The sequence below is a fragment of the Panthera pardus genome, unplaced genomic scaffold (assembly GCF_024362965.1).
Source record: "Panthera pardus isolate Hobbes unplaced genomic scaffold, ASM2436296v1 HiC_scaffold_6, whole genome shotgun sequence".
Lineage (NCBI taxonomy): Eukaryota > Metazoa > Chordata > Mammalia > Carnivora > Felidae > Panthera > Panthera pardus.
The window spans coordinates 97,621,359-97,639,075 of record NW_026526991.1 but is presented as its reverse complement, the minus strand read 5'-3'; the positions used below and the strand labels follow the sequence as shown (position 1 = coordinate 97,639,075).

General features: G+C 37.2%; 1 protein-coding gene and 1 long non-coding RNA gene across 2 annotated transcripts; both read right to left on the bottom strand.

The window, feature by feature from the left end:
* Nucleotides 1-6,111: 6,111 nt before the first annotated feature.
* On the bottom strand, nt 6,112-10,792 carry LOC109259102 (C-type lectin domain family 2 member D-like). The gene is made up of 3 exons (XM_053894993.1): nt 10,626-10,792; nt 7,776-7,879; nt 6,112-6,990 (listed from the first exon to the last, which is right to left on the bottom strand). The coding sequence occupies exons 1-3, from the start codon at nt 10,764-10,766 to the stop codon at nt 6,867-6,869; spliced, it is 369 nt and encodes a 122-aa protein (XP_053750968.1). The 5' UTR covers nt 10,767-10,792; the 3' UTR covers nt 6,112-6,866.
* Nucleotides 10,793-15,925: 5,133 nt separating this feature from the next.
* LOC109259064 (uncharacterized) lies at nt 15,926-16,828 on the bottom strand. The gene is made up of 2 exons (XR_002076542.2): nt 16,684-16,828; nt 15,926-16,005 (listed from the first exon to the last, which is right to left on the bottom strand). It is a non-coding gene; the product is annotated as an uncharacterized LOC109259064 (long non-coding RNA).
* Between the last annotated feature and the right edge of the window lie 889 nt (nt 16,829-17,717).

Here is a 17,717-nt window from a genome sequence, read left to right as displayed (position 1 = left end):
AATTGTGCCACATTACTCACTACTTGATTTCCTTCAGGGACTTTTCATTGCTTTACCTTGTTTTTCATTGATCATCTCTTACCAGAACCTGTGTGTCTTCGCCCGTGTTCATTTCTTTCCCACTGCCATGCTTCTGATGATGCAAACACACTAAATTTTGTTCAGTTTCCCAGATGTGTCATGCTTTCTCTTGCCTCTAATCTACTCATGTCTGCCTCAGCTTAACATTCTTCCCTTTCGTACTCCCCTGTTGAACTCCTGCTTATTGTTCAGATGGCCAGTTAAACGCCATTTGGTGGAAAATATTTCCTTAACCATTCTCCGCTCCAGACTAAATTACATGCATTTGTGAATATGTTCATAGTTTCCTGTACTTATCTAATCCTAATATTTGATACTGGATTTTTGACCACTGTTTATTAATCTGTATTGTGAGCTCTGGGAGGAAAATGATCCCCATTATTGTACGGGAGGGACAAGATGCCTGTGGGGTGATGGATGAAGAGTAAGCTCTTGTTATGTTGTTGAGTATTATTTGTAACATGTCTTAATGTTTCCCCAGAACAACTTTTCCTAGTTGTGGAGAGCTTCCCTTGGTCTAGATAATCACAATCTGCATGTAGACAAATAAACCACTCTGTTTTATTTTGTTTTGTTTTTTTCAGGAAAGGTCAGTGTTAGGTTTACATGGGCTAATAGATGATATTTTCCAGGTTTATTGTCTGTTTGTTTCTGTTTCTAACCTAGAGCCTATATGGAGACTTGGAGCAGAGAGATTATTACATTAATGTTTGTTAATTAAATATAAATTCATCAGTGGGAAACCTGCTTTAAGGTCTTAGATCCACTAGGAGTAAAACTGAAAGGTCATAACATGAATTTCTAAAAGAAAAATGATTCCAAATTGATATGTGTGAACAGAAGTAATTATAGTTTACAGGGAATGAAATATAAAAACTTCAGCTCATTTTAAAAATTAAACACAGCACAAATCCGTGTTTATTTAGTATAATGAATGCAAATATACATATTATTTTATTAATGTGAACATTTGAGAAATGTGGGAAAAAATGATAGGAGAGAAGTTACACTTAAGAGGAAGGGAGAAAAAAAATGCTGAAAGATCAAGAGTCTGTGGATCTTTTTATTTTTTATTATTCTTTTTTTTCTTGTTAGGATTGTTTTATTTTTATTTTTATTTCTATTTCAATATATGAAATTTATTGTCAAACTGGTTTCCATACAACACCCAGTGCTCATCCCAAAAGGTGCCCTCCTCAATATCCATCACCCACCCTCCCCCCCTCCCACCCCCCATCAACCCTCAGTTTATTCTCAGTTTTTAAGAGTCTCTTATGCTTTGGCTCTCTCCCACTCTAACCTCTTTTTTTTTTTCCTTCCCCTCCCCCATGGTCTTCTGTTAAGTTTCTCAGGATCCACATAAGAGTGAAACCATATGGTATCTGTCTTTCTCTGTATGGCTTATTTCACTTAGCATAACACTCTCCAGTTCCATCCACGTTGCTACAAAGGGCCATATTTCATTCTTTCTCATTGCCATGTAGTACTCCATTGTGTATATAAACCACAATTTCTTTATCCATTCATCAGTGGATGGACATTTAGGCTCTTTCCACAATTTGGCTATTGTTGAGAGTGCTGCTATAAACATTGGGGTACAAGTGCCCCTATGCATCAGTACTCCTGTATCCCTTGGGTAAATTCCTAGCAGTGCTATTGCTGGGTCATAGGGTAGGTCTATTTTTAATTTTTTGAGGAACCTCCACTTTGTAGATCTTTTTAAAATTGAGGGGCGCCTGGGTGGCTCAGTCGGTTAAGCGTCCGACTTCGGCTCAGGTCACGATCTCACGGTATGTGAGTTCGAGCCCCGCGTCAGGCTCTGTGCTGACTGCTCAGAGCCTGGAGCCTGTTTCAGATTCTGTGTCTCCCTCTCTCTCTGACCCTCCCCCGTTCATGCTCTGTCTCTCTCTGTCTCGAAAATAAATAAACGTTAAAAAAAAAATTAAAAAAAAAATAATAAAATAAAATTGAAAGTCAAGGGGCGCCTGCGTGGCTGAGTCAGTTAAGCGTCCGACTTCGGCTCAAGTCATGATCTCACAACTCGTAAGTTCGAGCCCCGCGTTGGGCTCTGCGCTGACAGCTCGGAGCCTGGAACCTGCTTCGGATTCTGTGTCTCCCCCTCTTTTTGTCCCTCCCCTGTATGCATTCTGTCTTCCTCTCTCCCAAAAATAAATTAAAAATAAAAAATAAATAAAATTCAAAGCCAAGTTATCAATGCTCCTTGAAACTCAGATTTTGGTTTAAACTTTTAAGCATTAAAATAATTAAATATTAAAACATACAACAATTAGTCTACCTGGATGTTTAAAAAATTCCTATCCAAGGGGTATTCTCAAAATAATATATCTGATTAAGTTGTAAAATGTGTGTTTGCACATAAGGAAATATTAAACTGGTGAAATTTTGATATGAGAATTCTAAAACTACTGTGAATTTAATTAGCCATGTCTAAAAATCCTAATAGAAAGCAAAGCTTGTCATTATTTCCATTATATATCTACATATGTGTATATTTTAAGGGATTAGATCACCTGAATCACAACTAAAGTTATTTTTAGATTACCCAGTTCTCCAATTTAATGTTCTTAATTATATAGTGATTCTAATTGTTGGGAAGGGAGTATATCAAATAATGTAAATTAGAAGATTCTCAGTGAAGGGAGCCTGGGTGGCTCAGTCGGTTAAGTGTCTGACTTTGGCTCAGGTCATGATCTCATGGTCCAGGAGTTGGAGACCCACGTCAGGCTCTGTGCTGACAGCTCAGAGCCTGGAACCTACTTCAGATTCTGTGTCTTTCTCTCTCTCTGCCCCTCCCCTGCTCACACTCTGTTTTTCTCTCTCAAAAATAAATAAACATTAAAACTTTTTTTTTTTTAAAGAAGATTCTGAGTGAAAAATCCTTTAGGAATAAATTCATAATTTATGACACCTTAAAAGTTTTTATCCTTAAGCTTCAGACTTCTTTTGGAATTCATGTATGTTTCTGTGTATGTATGTGGCTTGGAGAAAATTATTGCTTCAGTAGGTAAAGACTTTGATGAGACCACCTTCAACTTCCCACTTATTTTCCTATTATAGTCGAGTGCCAAATCTGCCTCCCTTTCCCCAGAAAGGAAGAAGGGCTGAGATTCCTTTGCTCCTGAAATTTTACTATGTCATTTCCTGCTCCCATTGTTCCCTGGCCCTTTCTTCCCTTCTTTGACAAATTTTATATTATATGACAATTTTTCAACTCATCTGGTATGTTACCTCTAATAACAGAAAAAGACCTAACATTAGGGTGGTTAGAAGTGTGAAAAAGAGAAAACCAGTTGTACTGCACCCCGGCCCCTCTCAGCACGTTTCTCTCTAACACTGTGTTCACATAGGAAGGTGCACCTCAGTGGATGGCCCCCTTCGCGTTGATTTGCTGGGTAGCCAGGTCACCAAGGTGAACCTGTTGGAATAGCCTTGGCTAAGGAACTCTCCATACTACTCTTCTTCTCTACTCTTGAGGGTTCCCTTTCTGCCATTATTATTTTCCCACTGAACTTTTTTTTAATTCCCAGAAACCAGTTTGATTACCCCCCCCCCAAAAAAAAGACCAAAAAATGAGATTATTTTAATAGTTAAAATGCACATTGGATGATATGGCAACTCCAAAGTGGTAGGTCTGAGATACATATCAGATATGGCATTGGGCCAGATCAAACGCAGAACTCGCAAGAAGAAGAAGAGAATCTTTCAATAAACCCTCAACAGTAAGCTGTTCATGAGTATTAAATTACTACTCTGGGAACATATCCCCGTAGATACTGTATAGCAACTGGATTAGTATTCCCATTTCCAAGTAAGCATTTTTCAAGTCAAATGAAGTATCATATATTCACTCTTACACAATGATAACGTTGTATTCCTAAATATCTTTTTTTCTTCATTTATCCTCATTTGTCTTGAACACCCTGGCTTCTCCACTAATCACTGTATAAATTGCCATGTTACTTTCATACTTTTTAATACTTGTATGTGTATAAAAATATATACACTATTGATTATATATATACTATAAATATATACATACTAAAAATAAAAATATATACTTCGTGTGTGTGTGTGTATATATATAACATATACATATATACTCCTACTTAAGTGCATATAGATAGTATACTTAAAAGTATAAAAAAATTTTCATCAAGTATAAACATATTTTAACTTTTACAAGTTGTCTTTCTGATGAACATAAGGGAAAGGAAGCAAAAATCATATAAAAACAGGGAGGGGGACAAAACATACGAGACTCTTAAATATGGAGCACAAACAGAGGGTTACTGAGGGGGTGGCGGGAGAGGGAGGGGCTAAATGGCTAGGGGGCATTAAGAAATACACTCCTGAAATCATTGTTGCACTATTTGCTAACTTGGATGTAAATTTAAAAAATAAATTAAATAAGATGGTAAAAAGAAAAAAAAAAGAACTTGTCTTTCTAGAATCTCAGGGATATGCACTTCGAAGCATAATTATTCTTTATTGTCTTGGAAGAAAGATGTACGAATATTTTTATTTTATTTACAAAACACCAAAACTTGAGGGGCCTGGGTGGCTCGTCGCTTAAGTCTCCAAGTCTTGATTTCGGCTCAGGTTGTGATCTCACAGTTTGTGAGTTCGAGCCCCATGCCAGGCTCCGTGCTGACAGTGCAGCACCTGCTTTGGATCCTCGGTCTCCCTCCCCGCCCCGCCTCACTTACCCCCATTTACTCTCTCTCCAAGTAAATAAATAAACAAACTTAAAAAACCAAACCACCAAAACTCTCAACTTGTTTTCACAGGAACAGCTTTATTTCAGTATTAATTAGTAAACTTGAGGCAGACAACTTTAAAATCTGTATGCAATAGCATTGGATGCCATAAAAGCCATGAGTCATACAAAGGGATTCTTGACATTTTTGCTTTACTATATAGATACAATGATCCCCTCATTTTTAAAACTGTAACTTGAAAGGGCAAAGAAACATTTTACATTTCCCTATGTGATCTTGGACACTATCCAGTATTGGAAGTTTTGCAAGTCCAACCATCTTCAAATGTTTCGGCATCTCATCTTCTGAAAACTATGCACTTCTCTCATTTAATAGTTCTATAAATACATATGAACTAATTTATTTGTCTGAAATTATACTATTGTTCTATTAGTGCTCACAGATTCAGCTTTGTGACTAAGACTAAGCAATCTAGCTTTACAGCCTACCTAAAAAATAAAACAAAAATCAAGTAACAAGCATTTGTAAAAGAAAATTATTTTCTCATTAGGCAAGCAATGACTCTTTGCTACGAAGGGCTTTTCTACTTTCGTCAAGTCAACATATTCCCTCGGACCTCTGGGGGCTCTACTCGTGTCCATGTCGTGTATCCAGCCCAGACTTGCTCATGAGTTCCAGAACTGTGCATTCAACGGCTTGCTCAGAGCCTGGAGCCTGCTTCAGATTCTGTGTCTCCTTCTCTCTCTGCCCCTCCCCTGCTCACGCTTTGTCTCACTCTGTTTCTCAAAAATAAACAAATATTAAAAAAAAAATTAAAAAACAAACAATATTTCCCCTGTAATGATTTCACTGGGAGCCTCCTTCTCGGCTTTGGGCACGCACTTCCTTCTGTTGCCGCTGAACCTTTCCATACAAGATATACATTTGTTTGTGCACTTCTTCTACTGTTTGATAATTAAACGTGAAAGGTTCATCTGTCCCATCTCTGATTTTCTGAAGAATAGGAGAGAGGGAAGTACAGGGAGGAAAAGGAAGTGAAAATGAGGGTGCGGAGAGGGGATGAAAACATGGAAACTTTGGCCTGGCTTGGAAAAGATACAAGAATGAGACCCCACTGCTCTTTTCCTAAGTTCTTACTTGTCCCGTTCTCCAGTCTGTGTTCTGTGACAACTGTTTTCATTTCTAGCAGTGAACATAAATTACGCACCCATAAGATGCAGATCACGGATTTCACTTTAATGCAAGGATCATTTTTAACAAACAGATTAACCTTGAGTTGGTTAACCTTGAGTAAATGGGAAGATCATATTCTCTGAAAATTTACACATTCTGCCACAGAACCTGATTTGTCGTTTTCTCAACTAGAGGCTTGAGCAGCAGAGTTCAAATACCTCTTTCACCCATTTGTTCCCCAAATTTATACTATTGATATTGTCCATTGTACAATAGGTTCCTGGCATTCGGTACTAGACAGGTGCTAGTTCAGACTATTTACTCAAAATCCTGATGGTCTGAACATGATGGCCTGTGGGGTTGGCGCATGAAAGCGATTCGTTTAGCTAGTAACTCAACGCATTTCAACACGAGGCTTGTGTTTCCATAACGCTACATTCACGAGTGACTCTCATACATATTGCAAAACCGAAAGAACATCAACAACTAGTATCGATAATAAAAGTAAGGAGGCAGGGCAAAAATATTACAGTTCTTAGAAGAACAAGCCACTTTAAATGACATTAATCTGAATCCATAGGAGTAAATACCGTAAAATGTCATTTAAGTTTTTCATTCGTATTTAATGTATTACGTATCAGAAGTTTTATTCTGTGAGATTTGGGAACGGACGTTGGGGCATGTATTTCTTGAATCCTAAGACTCTAGAAGATTTATAAACATGGATTTAGAGATGCGGAGTAAAACACCAATGGAAATTTCTAAACATGAATCTCATGTACTTTCATATTAATATAATATGTTTCCTTCAAGAGGAATAAAAATTATCCCTTTTACACTATTTTACGTAAAATATCTTAGATCCATGATGTCTTAACTTCTGGGTATGCATATGTCTGATTTGCTACAAATCCATTTTCTAACCAAGCGGGTACTGGAGCCTCTGATCCCTGTTTTGTGTAGATAGGCACATTCTCCAATTCCAATGACTTGAAACCTAAAACAAAACACAGAAGGGGGAAAAAACAAAGGCGACAGGATGAGTGAGTCCTGACTGGAGTGACTGCAGAAAAATTTTCCTCTGCTGGGAGCGTTTACTCTTACCCAACACGGTAGTGTTTGAATATAACGCAAAGTGAACTCATATGCGTTGTTGGCCTTAAATGCGGCTTCAGAAACTCAAAAAAACCTGTAACCTATATGGTGAAGAAGTGCAGGATTTACCGCTAAGTACGTATTAAATATGCGTTGTGAAATTCTAGAAGCATTCACATCTCTGAACATTGATGTCTCGCCCCCGTAAAGTGGAGATAAATATGCCTATTTCCCACGGCTGTTGTGGAAGTCAAATGATATGAAACATTGTTGGAATATTACAAGTATTAAATGCTTTGTACAATCGTTTTTTTAAGTTTATTTATTTTTGAGAGAGAGAGAGCGAGAGAGCACAAGCAGTGTAGAGGCAGAGAGAGAGAGAGGGAGACGGACTCTGAAGCAGGCTCCGCACTGCCAGCTCAAAGCCCGATGTGGGTCTCGAACCCACAAACGGTCAGATCATGACCTGAGCCATGTCAGACGCTCAAGCAACAGAGCCACCCAGGCACCCCTTTACTCTATACAATAATTTATATTACCACTTTTTCTCTGGGCTCATTTTACTCTCCACCACAAAGGAAACTTCCAGGAGAATGGTGTGTATGGATTTTAGCTCAGATCTCTCTGTGGTGGTAAAGGGCTTAGAGCCCCAGCTTTCGGTGGATAAATTACAGACCCAGGACTTACCAACCACTGTATATGGTTCCATCTATCCACTTCCAGCTCTGTCCTGCTTCTCGACTCAGTCCAATCCAATATTGAGAGTGGTCAGAATATCGCTTCAGGAAATCCTTTAAGAAAGTATATTAGGATGAATAGCAAATGCTTCGTTCGGTTGGATTTTCTTTTGTCTCGTTATACTTTTTGGAGAAACACAGACTTTCATATTTGGAAGGCGGCAGTGTCCTTATCTGGTTCACAGGTTAGTTCATGGGTTCAGTTACTTCTGTAACAACTACCCTAGTAAATTGCATTGGGTAGCTTTCTTCCTATTCTATTTCCTTTTTTAAGAAGTGTTTGTTTATTTTGAGAGAGAGAGAGAGAGAGAAAGAGAGCAGGGGAGGGGCAGAGAGAGAGGGAGATAGAGAATCCCAAGCAGGCTCCGCATTGCCATCACAGAGCCCGACGCAGGGCTCAAACTCATGAACCATGAGATCATGACCTGAACCGAAATTAAGAGTCGGATGCTTAACCAACTGAGCCACCCAGGTGCCCCTCTTTTTCATTTCTAAAAGCATTGTTGGAAGACAGACATGATCTGTTCTGTGATGGCTTGGTCAAATTTGCCAGTAAATCTTAGGTTTGGTGCCTTTTGGAACAGGACAATCTTAGCAGTAAAATATGTTGAACAATTGGTTCATTCTGGTTTTATATATCTTTGTAATTCATTCTGATACATTATATTTTCTGATATTATTACCAATAGCCTAGCTTTTACGTTTTGTTTGGATTTGGTTAGTAATTGCTTTGCATATATTTCCTTTCATTTTTCTGTCTAACTTTTATGTGTGTGTTCACACGTGTGTGTATGCGTATGCACTTAAGTATGTCTCCGTAAGTAGCACGTTACCGGACTTTATTGTTTTTTTTTTTTTTTTAAACCATCTGATAATTTTTTTTCATTTAAGAAACTAAAAGCATTTAAAAATCATTTTATCACGATTGCTGTCGTATTTGGATTTGTCAGTGTCGTGTTTGTTGACTACTAGTTTTTTTCCCCTTATTTTAGCTTTTTGTGAATTCTGTTGGGTTGATACTTTCTCTATGTCTTTAATTTATTTGAACGCTTTAGTTTGTTTGAACACTTTTTACCCTTTGATGCTTACAATTCAATTTTTTAAAAATATGTCTGTCCATACATATCCAAATTTCGGTTGTCTACACAATTGTTTAAATAATTATTTAGACAATTATCCATTTCTTCAAAGTTTTCAAATTCATTAGCATAAAATTATTTGTAAGATTTTATGCTTTTAAATCTCTACTGTTTAGGGGCACCTGGGTGGTTCAGTCGGTTAAGCATCCGACTTTGGTTTAGGTCATGGTCTCCATGAGTTCGAGCCCCACGTCGCGCTCTGTGCCGACAGCTCAGAGCCTGGAGCCTGCTTCAGATTCTGTGTCTCCCTCTCTCTCTGACCCTCCCCTGTTCATGCTCTGTCTCTCTCTGTCTCAAAAATAAAAATAAACATTTAAAATTTTTTTTAAAAATCTCTACTGTTTATAATTTTTAAAATTAAAATTTTTAAAATTAAAAAGTTTAAAATTTTTAAAATTAAAAAAAATCTCTACTGTTTATAATCTCTACTGTTTATAATCAGGTGCATAAATCTGTTTTCTTTTTCTGTGATCAATTCTATCTATGTACAGAAGCAGCATTGCTTTTGTATATCTTCATTATTTTGTTGAACTCTTGTTTGTTTATTGCAAAAATTATTTCAGTGACTGTGCTTTTCAGTCAAAGTATTTCCTTTGTTTTGTTTCCGTATTCATCTGATACTTCCCGTTTTTTCACTGCTTTAGTTTCTTGGTTTATTATTCTATAGAATGGAATGTATGACTTCATTTCTACTTTTCAGCCATCTGAATGTACTTATCCAAAAATCCTTGTCAGAACGAGCTACAAAATTAGTTCAAATTTAGGACAATCCCTCTTCTGTCCTTTCCTGGTAGAGTAAGGGTTCCATAAATGTTAAATACATCCCTGTGCTCCTTGAGGTCTTAACTGTTTTGTCTCTTGCCACCTCTATTGTTCTCTATCTCTATTATTCCTGGTTGGGGGAAGTTTGTACTGTGTGCTTTTAAGTTTTTCCATTAACCCTTTTCTTAGCCTTGAACCTACCAGACCTTCTTGGTTATGCTTGACTCCTTTATTAATCCTTTCCAGTATCTCTGACACCTGGTTTGCCATGAATTTCTGCTTATTATTATTTTTTGAATATAGTTCCACAAAAAGCAACTTTAATTTGGTGTAAAACAGGTAGGCAATAACAGTTCATTACTGAGGGCTTTATTATGGCTTCATGGGTCTGAGCTTCGTGGGAAGTGGTTTTGGACTTTCCCTGGATTTTGCTGCTGTATTTCACTCAAAAATATAGAGCTAGCTAATTATGCAGTTGCATTTTTTTGAAGAATAGTCGGATCTTTCTGGTGGGAGATATACCACTCTAACCCTGCTTTTAGAGTCTAGGCAGGAATATATAAGCTGCTCTATATTAAGCATAGGGAAAAATGCTTAGTATGTAACTTATTTCTAAATCCTTCTACTCCCAGTTGGAAAAGTCAGGTGGGGAAAGTCATGTCCTAAATGTTGTCTAATAATTTTTACTCTAAGGGTTGATCTGACCTGACCTGGGAGGTGAGTGTGGTCTGACGTGAGCTCTTTCTTTGATTAAGCTGATGTGGAAAAAAAAAAAGGGGGGGGTTTCTTCTATGATGGATGAGAGGGTCTTTTTTGGACCATTTCCATTTCCAGTGTGCATCCTCCGTATCAGCTATAACCCCCAAGAACATAATCATAATTTAAAAGAATTGCCTTACCAGTTCTTTAGTGGTGTTGAAGACAGCAAGAGTGGCTGCATGAGAGGCACAGAAGTTCTGGCTTGCTGTCCAGGTTCTTGTACTTTCGGAGAAATAGAAGCACTTTCCTAGGTAACCAATCCAGCCATCCAAGCATGACATGCGTTCAGCGGAAGATTTGTGTTTTTCAACTGAAAACAATTTCCTGATATATTAACTACCGAGGCGGAGGCACGCCCTGAATGTTCTGCTCTGAGACACATTAGAATTTGATGTAAAACGATTATCTTATCCCTAGATATGAAATTCACCAGATTAGCTTTTGGCCCTTCAGTCTGAAGTTTTGGGATTTCCTTAGTCATTCTTCGTTTTTCTCCAAATGAGGACAGATCGTAAATTCTCGTATTTATTTTCTTGCTAAGTTGAAAGAAATCCATGGCAGACGCCACTCGTGTAGATGCTGGCATTGCTCGGATTCAAGACTCCCTGCTCTTCTCCGGTGACACACTCCTCCCAGGTGAGCACACTCATTCTCATGACGCTGTCATGCTTATACTGATAATTATTGAATTGATGTGCCCAACCCAGGCCTCTCGTCAGAGATCTCCTATATACAATTGCCTAATGGACACTCATCCAGTCAATAAAATGAAAATATTTGTGACTGTACCCTATGTTAAGCATCGTTGTGTGTATTTATTACAGACATGGTCCCTGCCATCATTGTGCTGAGAGCCTAGTGGGGCAGATAGAGAGTGAGCAAGTAATTAACAAATTTCAAGGAGTGATACAAAAGGGATAGCCACAGGTACTAAGAGAACAAGAGTTGAGGGGAGTTGGTCCCGCTCAGGGGTGGGGGTTGGAGTCGACATTTCAGGTGACACTTCAAGGATGCAGAGAGCTAGCTCACTAGACTAAGGATGAGGAGAGCACGTTCTCAGCAAAGAGGAAGTGAGCGTGTAAAGGTCCTCGAGGGTAAAGGTCCTTTTCACTTGAGAAAGGGAAATCAGCATGAGTGGACCATAACCAAGGCCAGAAATTCGAACAGGAGCTAGGTGTTGCTTATACACGTGGTTAAGGTTTTACACCTTACACTAAAAGGATTGTCTCAAAATTAGAGATAGGTGATGATGTATGGACTGGATTGATGGCCTGTTGATTCATTAAAATTCTTGTTAGAAGAAAAATAGATTTGGGGAAAAGACAAGTGTTCAAGAGACTTAAATACAGAGAACAAACTGAGGGCTGATGGGGGGGGAGGTGCGGGGGAGAGGGGAAAATGGGTGATGGGCATTGAGGAGGGCACTTGTGGGGATGAGCACTGGGTGTTGTATGTAAGCTATGAATCATGGGAATCTACTCCCAAAGTCAAGAGCACACTGTATACACCGTATGTTAGCTAACTTGACAATAAATTATGTATTAAAAAATAATAAAAAAATAAAATGCACAAAATAACTAAGTGGGAGATACTTGTTCCGGTTCTGCATATGCTTCTATGATGCTTAAGTTATGTTTCAAGTCTAACTTTTTCTTTGAACTTTAATGAAAAGTGCATCAGAATTTGATTTCTGTTTACATCTGCAGCTTTATTTCATCTGATTTTTCTGTAGGCCCTTTGTTTCTGTCTCCATTTTCTTGTTTACCAAACTTCTCCTAGTCCCTTATACATATCATGTTACTTTAGGAAATATCTGGGCCTTTGCTCACGCTGCTCTGTGTTCCTCAAAGCCATACCCCCACCTTAACTTGCAATAAAACAATTTCATCCTGTCCAACTTGTATTTAAATGATCTATTATGTTACAGCACAATTTCCTCTATGAATTTCCTCCACTCCATCCCATTGGAATTGATCATACTCTACTTTCCATGCTCTTGGCTTCTAATAGACTACCAGATTTAATACATTATAGCTATGACATTATATATATAGCTATAGCTATATTCATATATACATTATTATATATTATATATATTATATATATTATATATATATATGTATATATATATATAATTTTTGCCTCTTCTCTCTCTATCTCATCTATCTCTATCTCTCTATTCCTCTCTATAGGTAAATCGTTATACCTGGTGATTATGTCATGTCTGATTGCTGCATAAATCAACAGAATATATAGCAGTCATACCCATCCAAGAAAAATCTATATAACTGTTCTCAAGTATACCTAAGTGAAGGAACAATTTTTATTCTAGACCTGATTAGACCTTTGCCTATTTTAACCTAAGTATTCATATCTATTAAGTAAGAAAAGCTCATTTTTACATCAACGCACAAACTGCATCATCTGATCTGGGTACAGGAATTTAGCATCCTAGGTTGTGTTAAATAACCTTTACTTTTGCTTGATAGCTTTAGGAAATCAGTGAGTTTTAGCATCACAAGCAGCACTAAAAACTATTGAATCCAGTCCTTTGCTGTATAAATAGGGACACTGAGATGCTAGACGCTGGATGACTTATAACCAAAGATAAAACCGGGAGATGGAATTCTGGTCCCACAGTTCAATATCACTACAAGATAAAGCATATTAACCTTTATAAACTGTCTATAGCGTTGTATGACCCAGTTTATAAAATATTCTCTTGAACATGGCTTGAATCAGAGAACACAAATGAGGATCCTTAGGAAGTCCACTGAATAAATTCCACTGAGAGAAAACTAGGAGCATCTGTGAGCATGGCCTGTACTGACTGCAGTAGGCGGCCTGGAAGAAACCCTACGTTTCTAAGAACAGGTTGCACATATTTCAGCTCCTTTAACAAATAAGTGGGTATTTATTTTATATAAACCATAGGAAATAAGCTCACTTAGAAAGAGACAACATTAGGGGCACCTGGGTGGCTCAGCCAGTTAAGTGTCTGACTTCGGTTCAGGTCATGATCTCACAGTCCACGAGTTCGAGCCCCGCATCGGGCTCTGTGCTGACAGCTCAGAGCCTGGAGCCTGTTTCGGATTCTATGTCTCCCTCTCTCTCTCTGCCCCCTCCCCTGCTCGCCCTCTGTGTCTCTCTCCCTCTCAAAAGTAAAAATAAAGATTAAAAAAAAATTAACAAAAAAGAGAGAGACAGCATTGTAGATATTGTAAGAATGATGAATAAAATGCAGAAGACTTGGATTCAGGTTGTAACTTGGGTCTACTCAACGGTCTTTAGACAGCTGCTATCTCTGACATTCAAAGTCCTTGTGTATAGCAAAAGAAAATAAGAACACTAATACTTTACTACTGCTCTGGGTCACTAGAAAATGCAAGTAAAATGTTGTGTATTAAAATATTTTATAAAGCATAAAACACTTCACAAATATGTATTTTGTTTTATCAAAAATCTTTCTCCTTCTCCTCCTCTCCCTCCAACTTCTCTCCTCCTCCTCCTCCTTCCTCTTATTTTTATTATTTTGTCCAGAGAAGTTATATGACTGCAATTACAGTGTAATTTAAGCTGAGTAAAAATATCAATAATGTTTATTTCCTTAACTTGACCAATAGATATCATTTATGCTTTTACTTGGGCAACAGTCTCCTTAGTTTGTAGTTAGGTATAAATTATAACTTTAGACCATGCCTCAAAGAGGAGTAGTTTGGTGCTAACATTTTTACTGTAAATATTTAAGCCCATTTCCCTAATAGGATGTCATAGTCTTTTTGGCAAAGCTGTTTACTCACCTGGACTTCATTACCTATCTCCTCCTCATGGAACTCATCATTATTATTATTTGACTCATGACTTTGCTTTGTTGAATAAGTTCCATGAGGGCAGGAATCGTATCTGTCTCGTTTGTTGTCAACACACAGCCTACTGCCGAGTTGATATAATGATTTCTTTCTCCATCTCCTTATCTAATTATCTATTTATATACATACAGGGTATTCACATGTGTATATATTTTCTATCTATACATGTATAGAAATATATACACGTATATATGTACATATATACATGTATAATACATATATTCATGTGTAAATCATATACATGTGTATACATGTGTATACATATAAATATACATGTGTATAGAAATATATACACGTATATATGTACATATATACATGTATAATACATATATTCATGTGTAAATCATATACATGTGTATACATGTATATACATATACATATACATGTGTATAGAAATATATACACGTATATATGTACATATATACATGTATAATACATATATTCATGTGTAAATCATATACATGTGTATACATGTATATACATATACATATACATGTGTATAGAAATATAAACACGTATATATGTACATATATACATGTATAATACATATATTCATGTGTAAATCATATACATGTGTATACATGTATATACATATACATATACATGTGTATAGAAATATAAACACGTATATATGTACATATATACATGTATAATACATATATTCATGTGTAAATCATATACACATGAATATATGCCCACCAAATGCATATATACTTATGCATATATTTTGAAACATCTCATTAAAATTGTTTCAAGTTATTTTCAGAAAATATGTACATAGTTTGCTATCATGAGAGGGTGATATACCATTCTAAACTTCCTTTTAGAATCTAAGAGTAATTGATATTTTGTGTACAAAATACGGTCACTAGGTTAGTAACAATTTCTTCTTGTCCAATTCTCTGTAGCCCATATGTATAGCTGTGAATTATAATTGGAGTTTGGTAATCTGACCCCGTCATTGGAAGCTGCAAAACCAGACACAGATCAAATGTTTTGCACCTTAAACTCAATTTCCATTCTTATCAACATAGTCATTAACTAGAAGCAGTTTAGAAAAAAAAATACTAATATATATGTAAAAGTATATGGTTTAGGGCAAGGTAGTCCCCAACTAGATAATATTCCATAAATTGCTACCAGTCCACAGGGAGTAAGGACCTGGTGATTCACTGTTAACTATGCTACAAATATACTGTGCAGTTATTTTTATATTTCTTCATAATGAGACTTTTTTGATGAAGGATGCAGTATGGAGATGTACTATTTTACCATGAGCCCCTTACCTTGTAAGGACTATAAGTCACACCAGTTTAGAAGAAAGTTTCATTTGTGTTACTGTTATCTTCACAGTATGAAATATAGCTATTATCCTCATTTTATAGAAGAAGAAACATATGTCCATTCCATGCACAAAGATGTTCAAGAATTACCCTTAAAACACACATACGGTGAAATATTTTATAGTAGAGTTAACATGAGCATATTTGGGAAGTGGCCAACTCACCTGCTAAAATTGTGGCCAGGGTAGTTATCAAAATCATCAGAAAGAACATGACAATGGTGATAACTTTACAGATACAAAGCCTCTCTTTATTCCTTTTTGAGGGTCCTTGTGGTTTGTTGGTAAGGTTGAAAGTGATAATGTCTCCTATTAAAAAAATCAATCAGTTTTTCATTATTAACTCGAGTTTGGAATGGTAGAAGAACAAGATCCGTATATGCAAACTGGTCATATTTATCTGCTCTCAGTGATCAATGGAAAATTAAAATATACCATTTACAGTACTGCATAAAATATTGAATACTTATGGATAAATCTGACAAGAGACATGCAAAACTTGTACACTGAAGACGACAAAACATTGCTGAAATAAATTACAGACATGAATAAATGGAGAAAGATACTGTTTTTGTGAGTCAGAGGACTTCACTTTGTGAAGTTGTCAGTTTCACTCAAATGAATGTATAGCTTCATCACAATCCCAAACAAAATTCTCAGCCGGCATTTTTTTTTTTTTTTTTTTGGAGGGGGGGTGGAAATTGGCAAGCTGTTTCTAAGCATTTCAATGTATGTCAATTTTATCTAATGATGCTGTTAAAAATAGTACAGAAATTCGTTATCTTTTATCCACACAGTGTGGATCTGGTTATAAGATACTTTGGACCGATAGCTGAAAATAATATGCCACGGCTAGAAGAAATGAGCAGGGAGATACCAACTCTCTGAGGAGAGTTAGGACTCAGAATCGATAGCAGGTGCCCACCAAATGTAAATTTGTTTACTGCACACATAGCACCTAGAGCCTGTCACGCATGCGTTTCTTACCCTTAGACTGGTAATCTGAATTCCCCAGCGATAGTCCATCGTCCATGTTTCTTTTTCAGCAAAGGAACGATACAGATTGGTCGTAGGGAATGCCCAGGATTCCAGATCTCCGCCCGCCGGTTGGATTTAGTGTCAGCAATACGAAGACAAGCTAAAATGAGAACGTAAAGTTAAGGCAAACTAAAATGAGAATTCCACATGAATATCAAAATTATGACAAACCGCCTCGGAAGTCTGAGCAATCATGCGACTCCCGTCCTTTTGCTACATTGCCATCCAGAAATCATTCAGCTTCCCTGTGGTTTGAGGAGCCACTGGAGGTGGTGGGGGCCTCCGAAATGATTCTTTTGACTGTGGGGTTCAGTGGAAAGGAAGTGAGGTCCAGTAGTTTATGAGGCCGACAGATAGAGTTTTCACACCGTCACCTTGACCTACCAAAATTTTTAGTTAATTCTGACCATGATGGATCCAAGCCACAGACCAATTCTAAAGAAGTCCAGCGTGAAATAGCAATTTACACTGCAGTGAAAAGAACATCGCATCACTTTACTCTAATAATAATAATAGAAACAATCATACCTCAGGTGTATTGTGTGTTCACTTTATGGTAGCCCTGGTTCTGAGCTTTTCGGTTTTAGGACTTAATGTATACTCACAATGAAATGAAACAGGAGCTTATTATTATCATTACTTTACAGAGGAAGTAACCTCCTGAAAGTAACGGAGAGGTAAAAAGGGTTCTTAAAGTAATATAGCCAGTATGTGGCCAAACTTATATATTCGTTGGCTCTGATCACTGAACGACTCTGCTCTACTGTACTGCTTCTGTCTGTTCTGGTCCTTTCTGTGAGCGTTCTCATATGCTGAACTTCTATTTCCAGATGTAGAAAGCAGACCTCCCATTCAGCAGCAGCATTTCATTTTTTTTTTTTTTAAGTTTATTTATTTTTGAGAGAGACAGAGACAGAATGCGAGTGGGTTAGGGGCAGAGAGAGAGGGAGACCCAGAATCCGAAGCAGGCTCCAGGCTCTGAG

Excerpts from the sequence above, each read along its gene's own strand:
- LOC109259102 (XM_053894993.1), bottom strand. The coding sequence starts at position 10,766 with ATGTCATGCTTGGATGGCTGGATTGGTTACCTAGGAAAGTGCTTCTAT. Across the intron at positions 7,880-10,625 it reads TCAACACCACTAAAGAACTG|GATTTCCTGAAGCGATATTC; the intron begins GTAAGGCAATTC and ends ACTTTCTTAAAG. Across the intron at positions 6,991-7,775 it reads GGAACCATATACAGTGGTTG|GTTTCAAGTCATTGGAATTG; the intron begins GTAAGTCCTGGG and ends GTTTTGTTTTAG.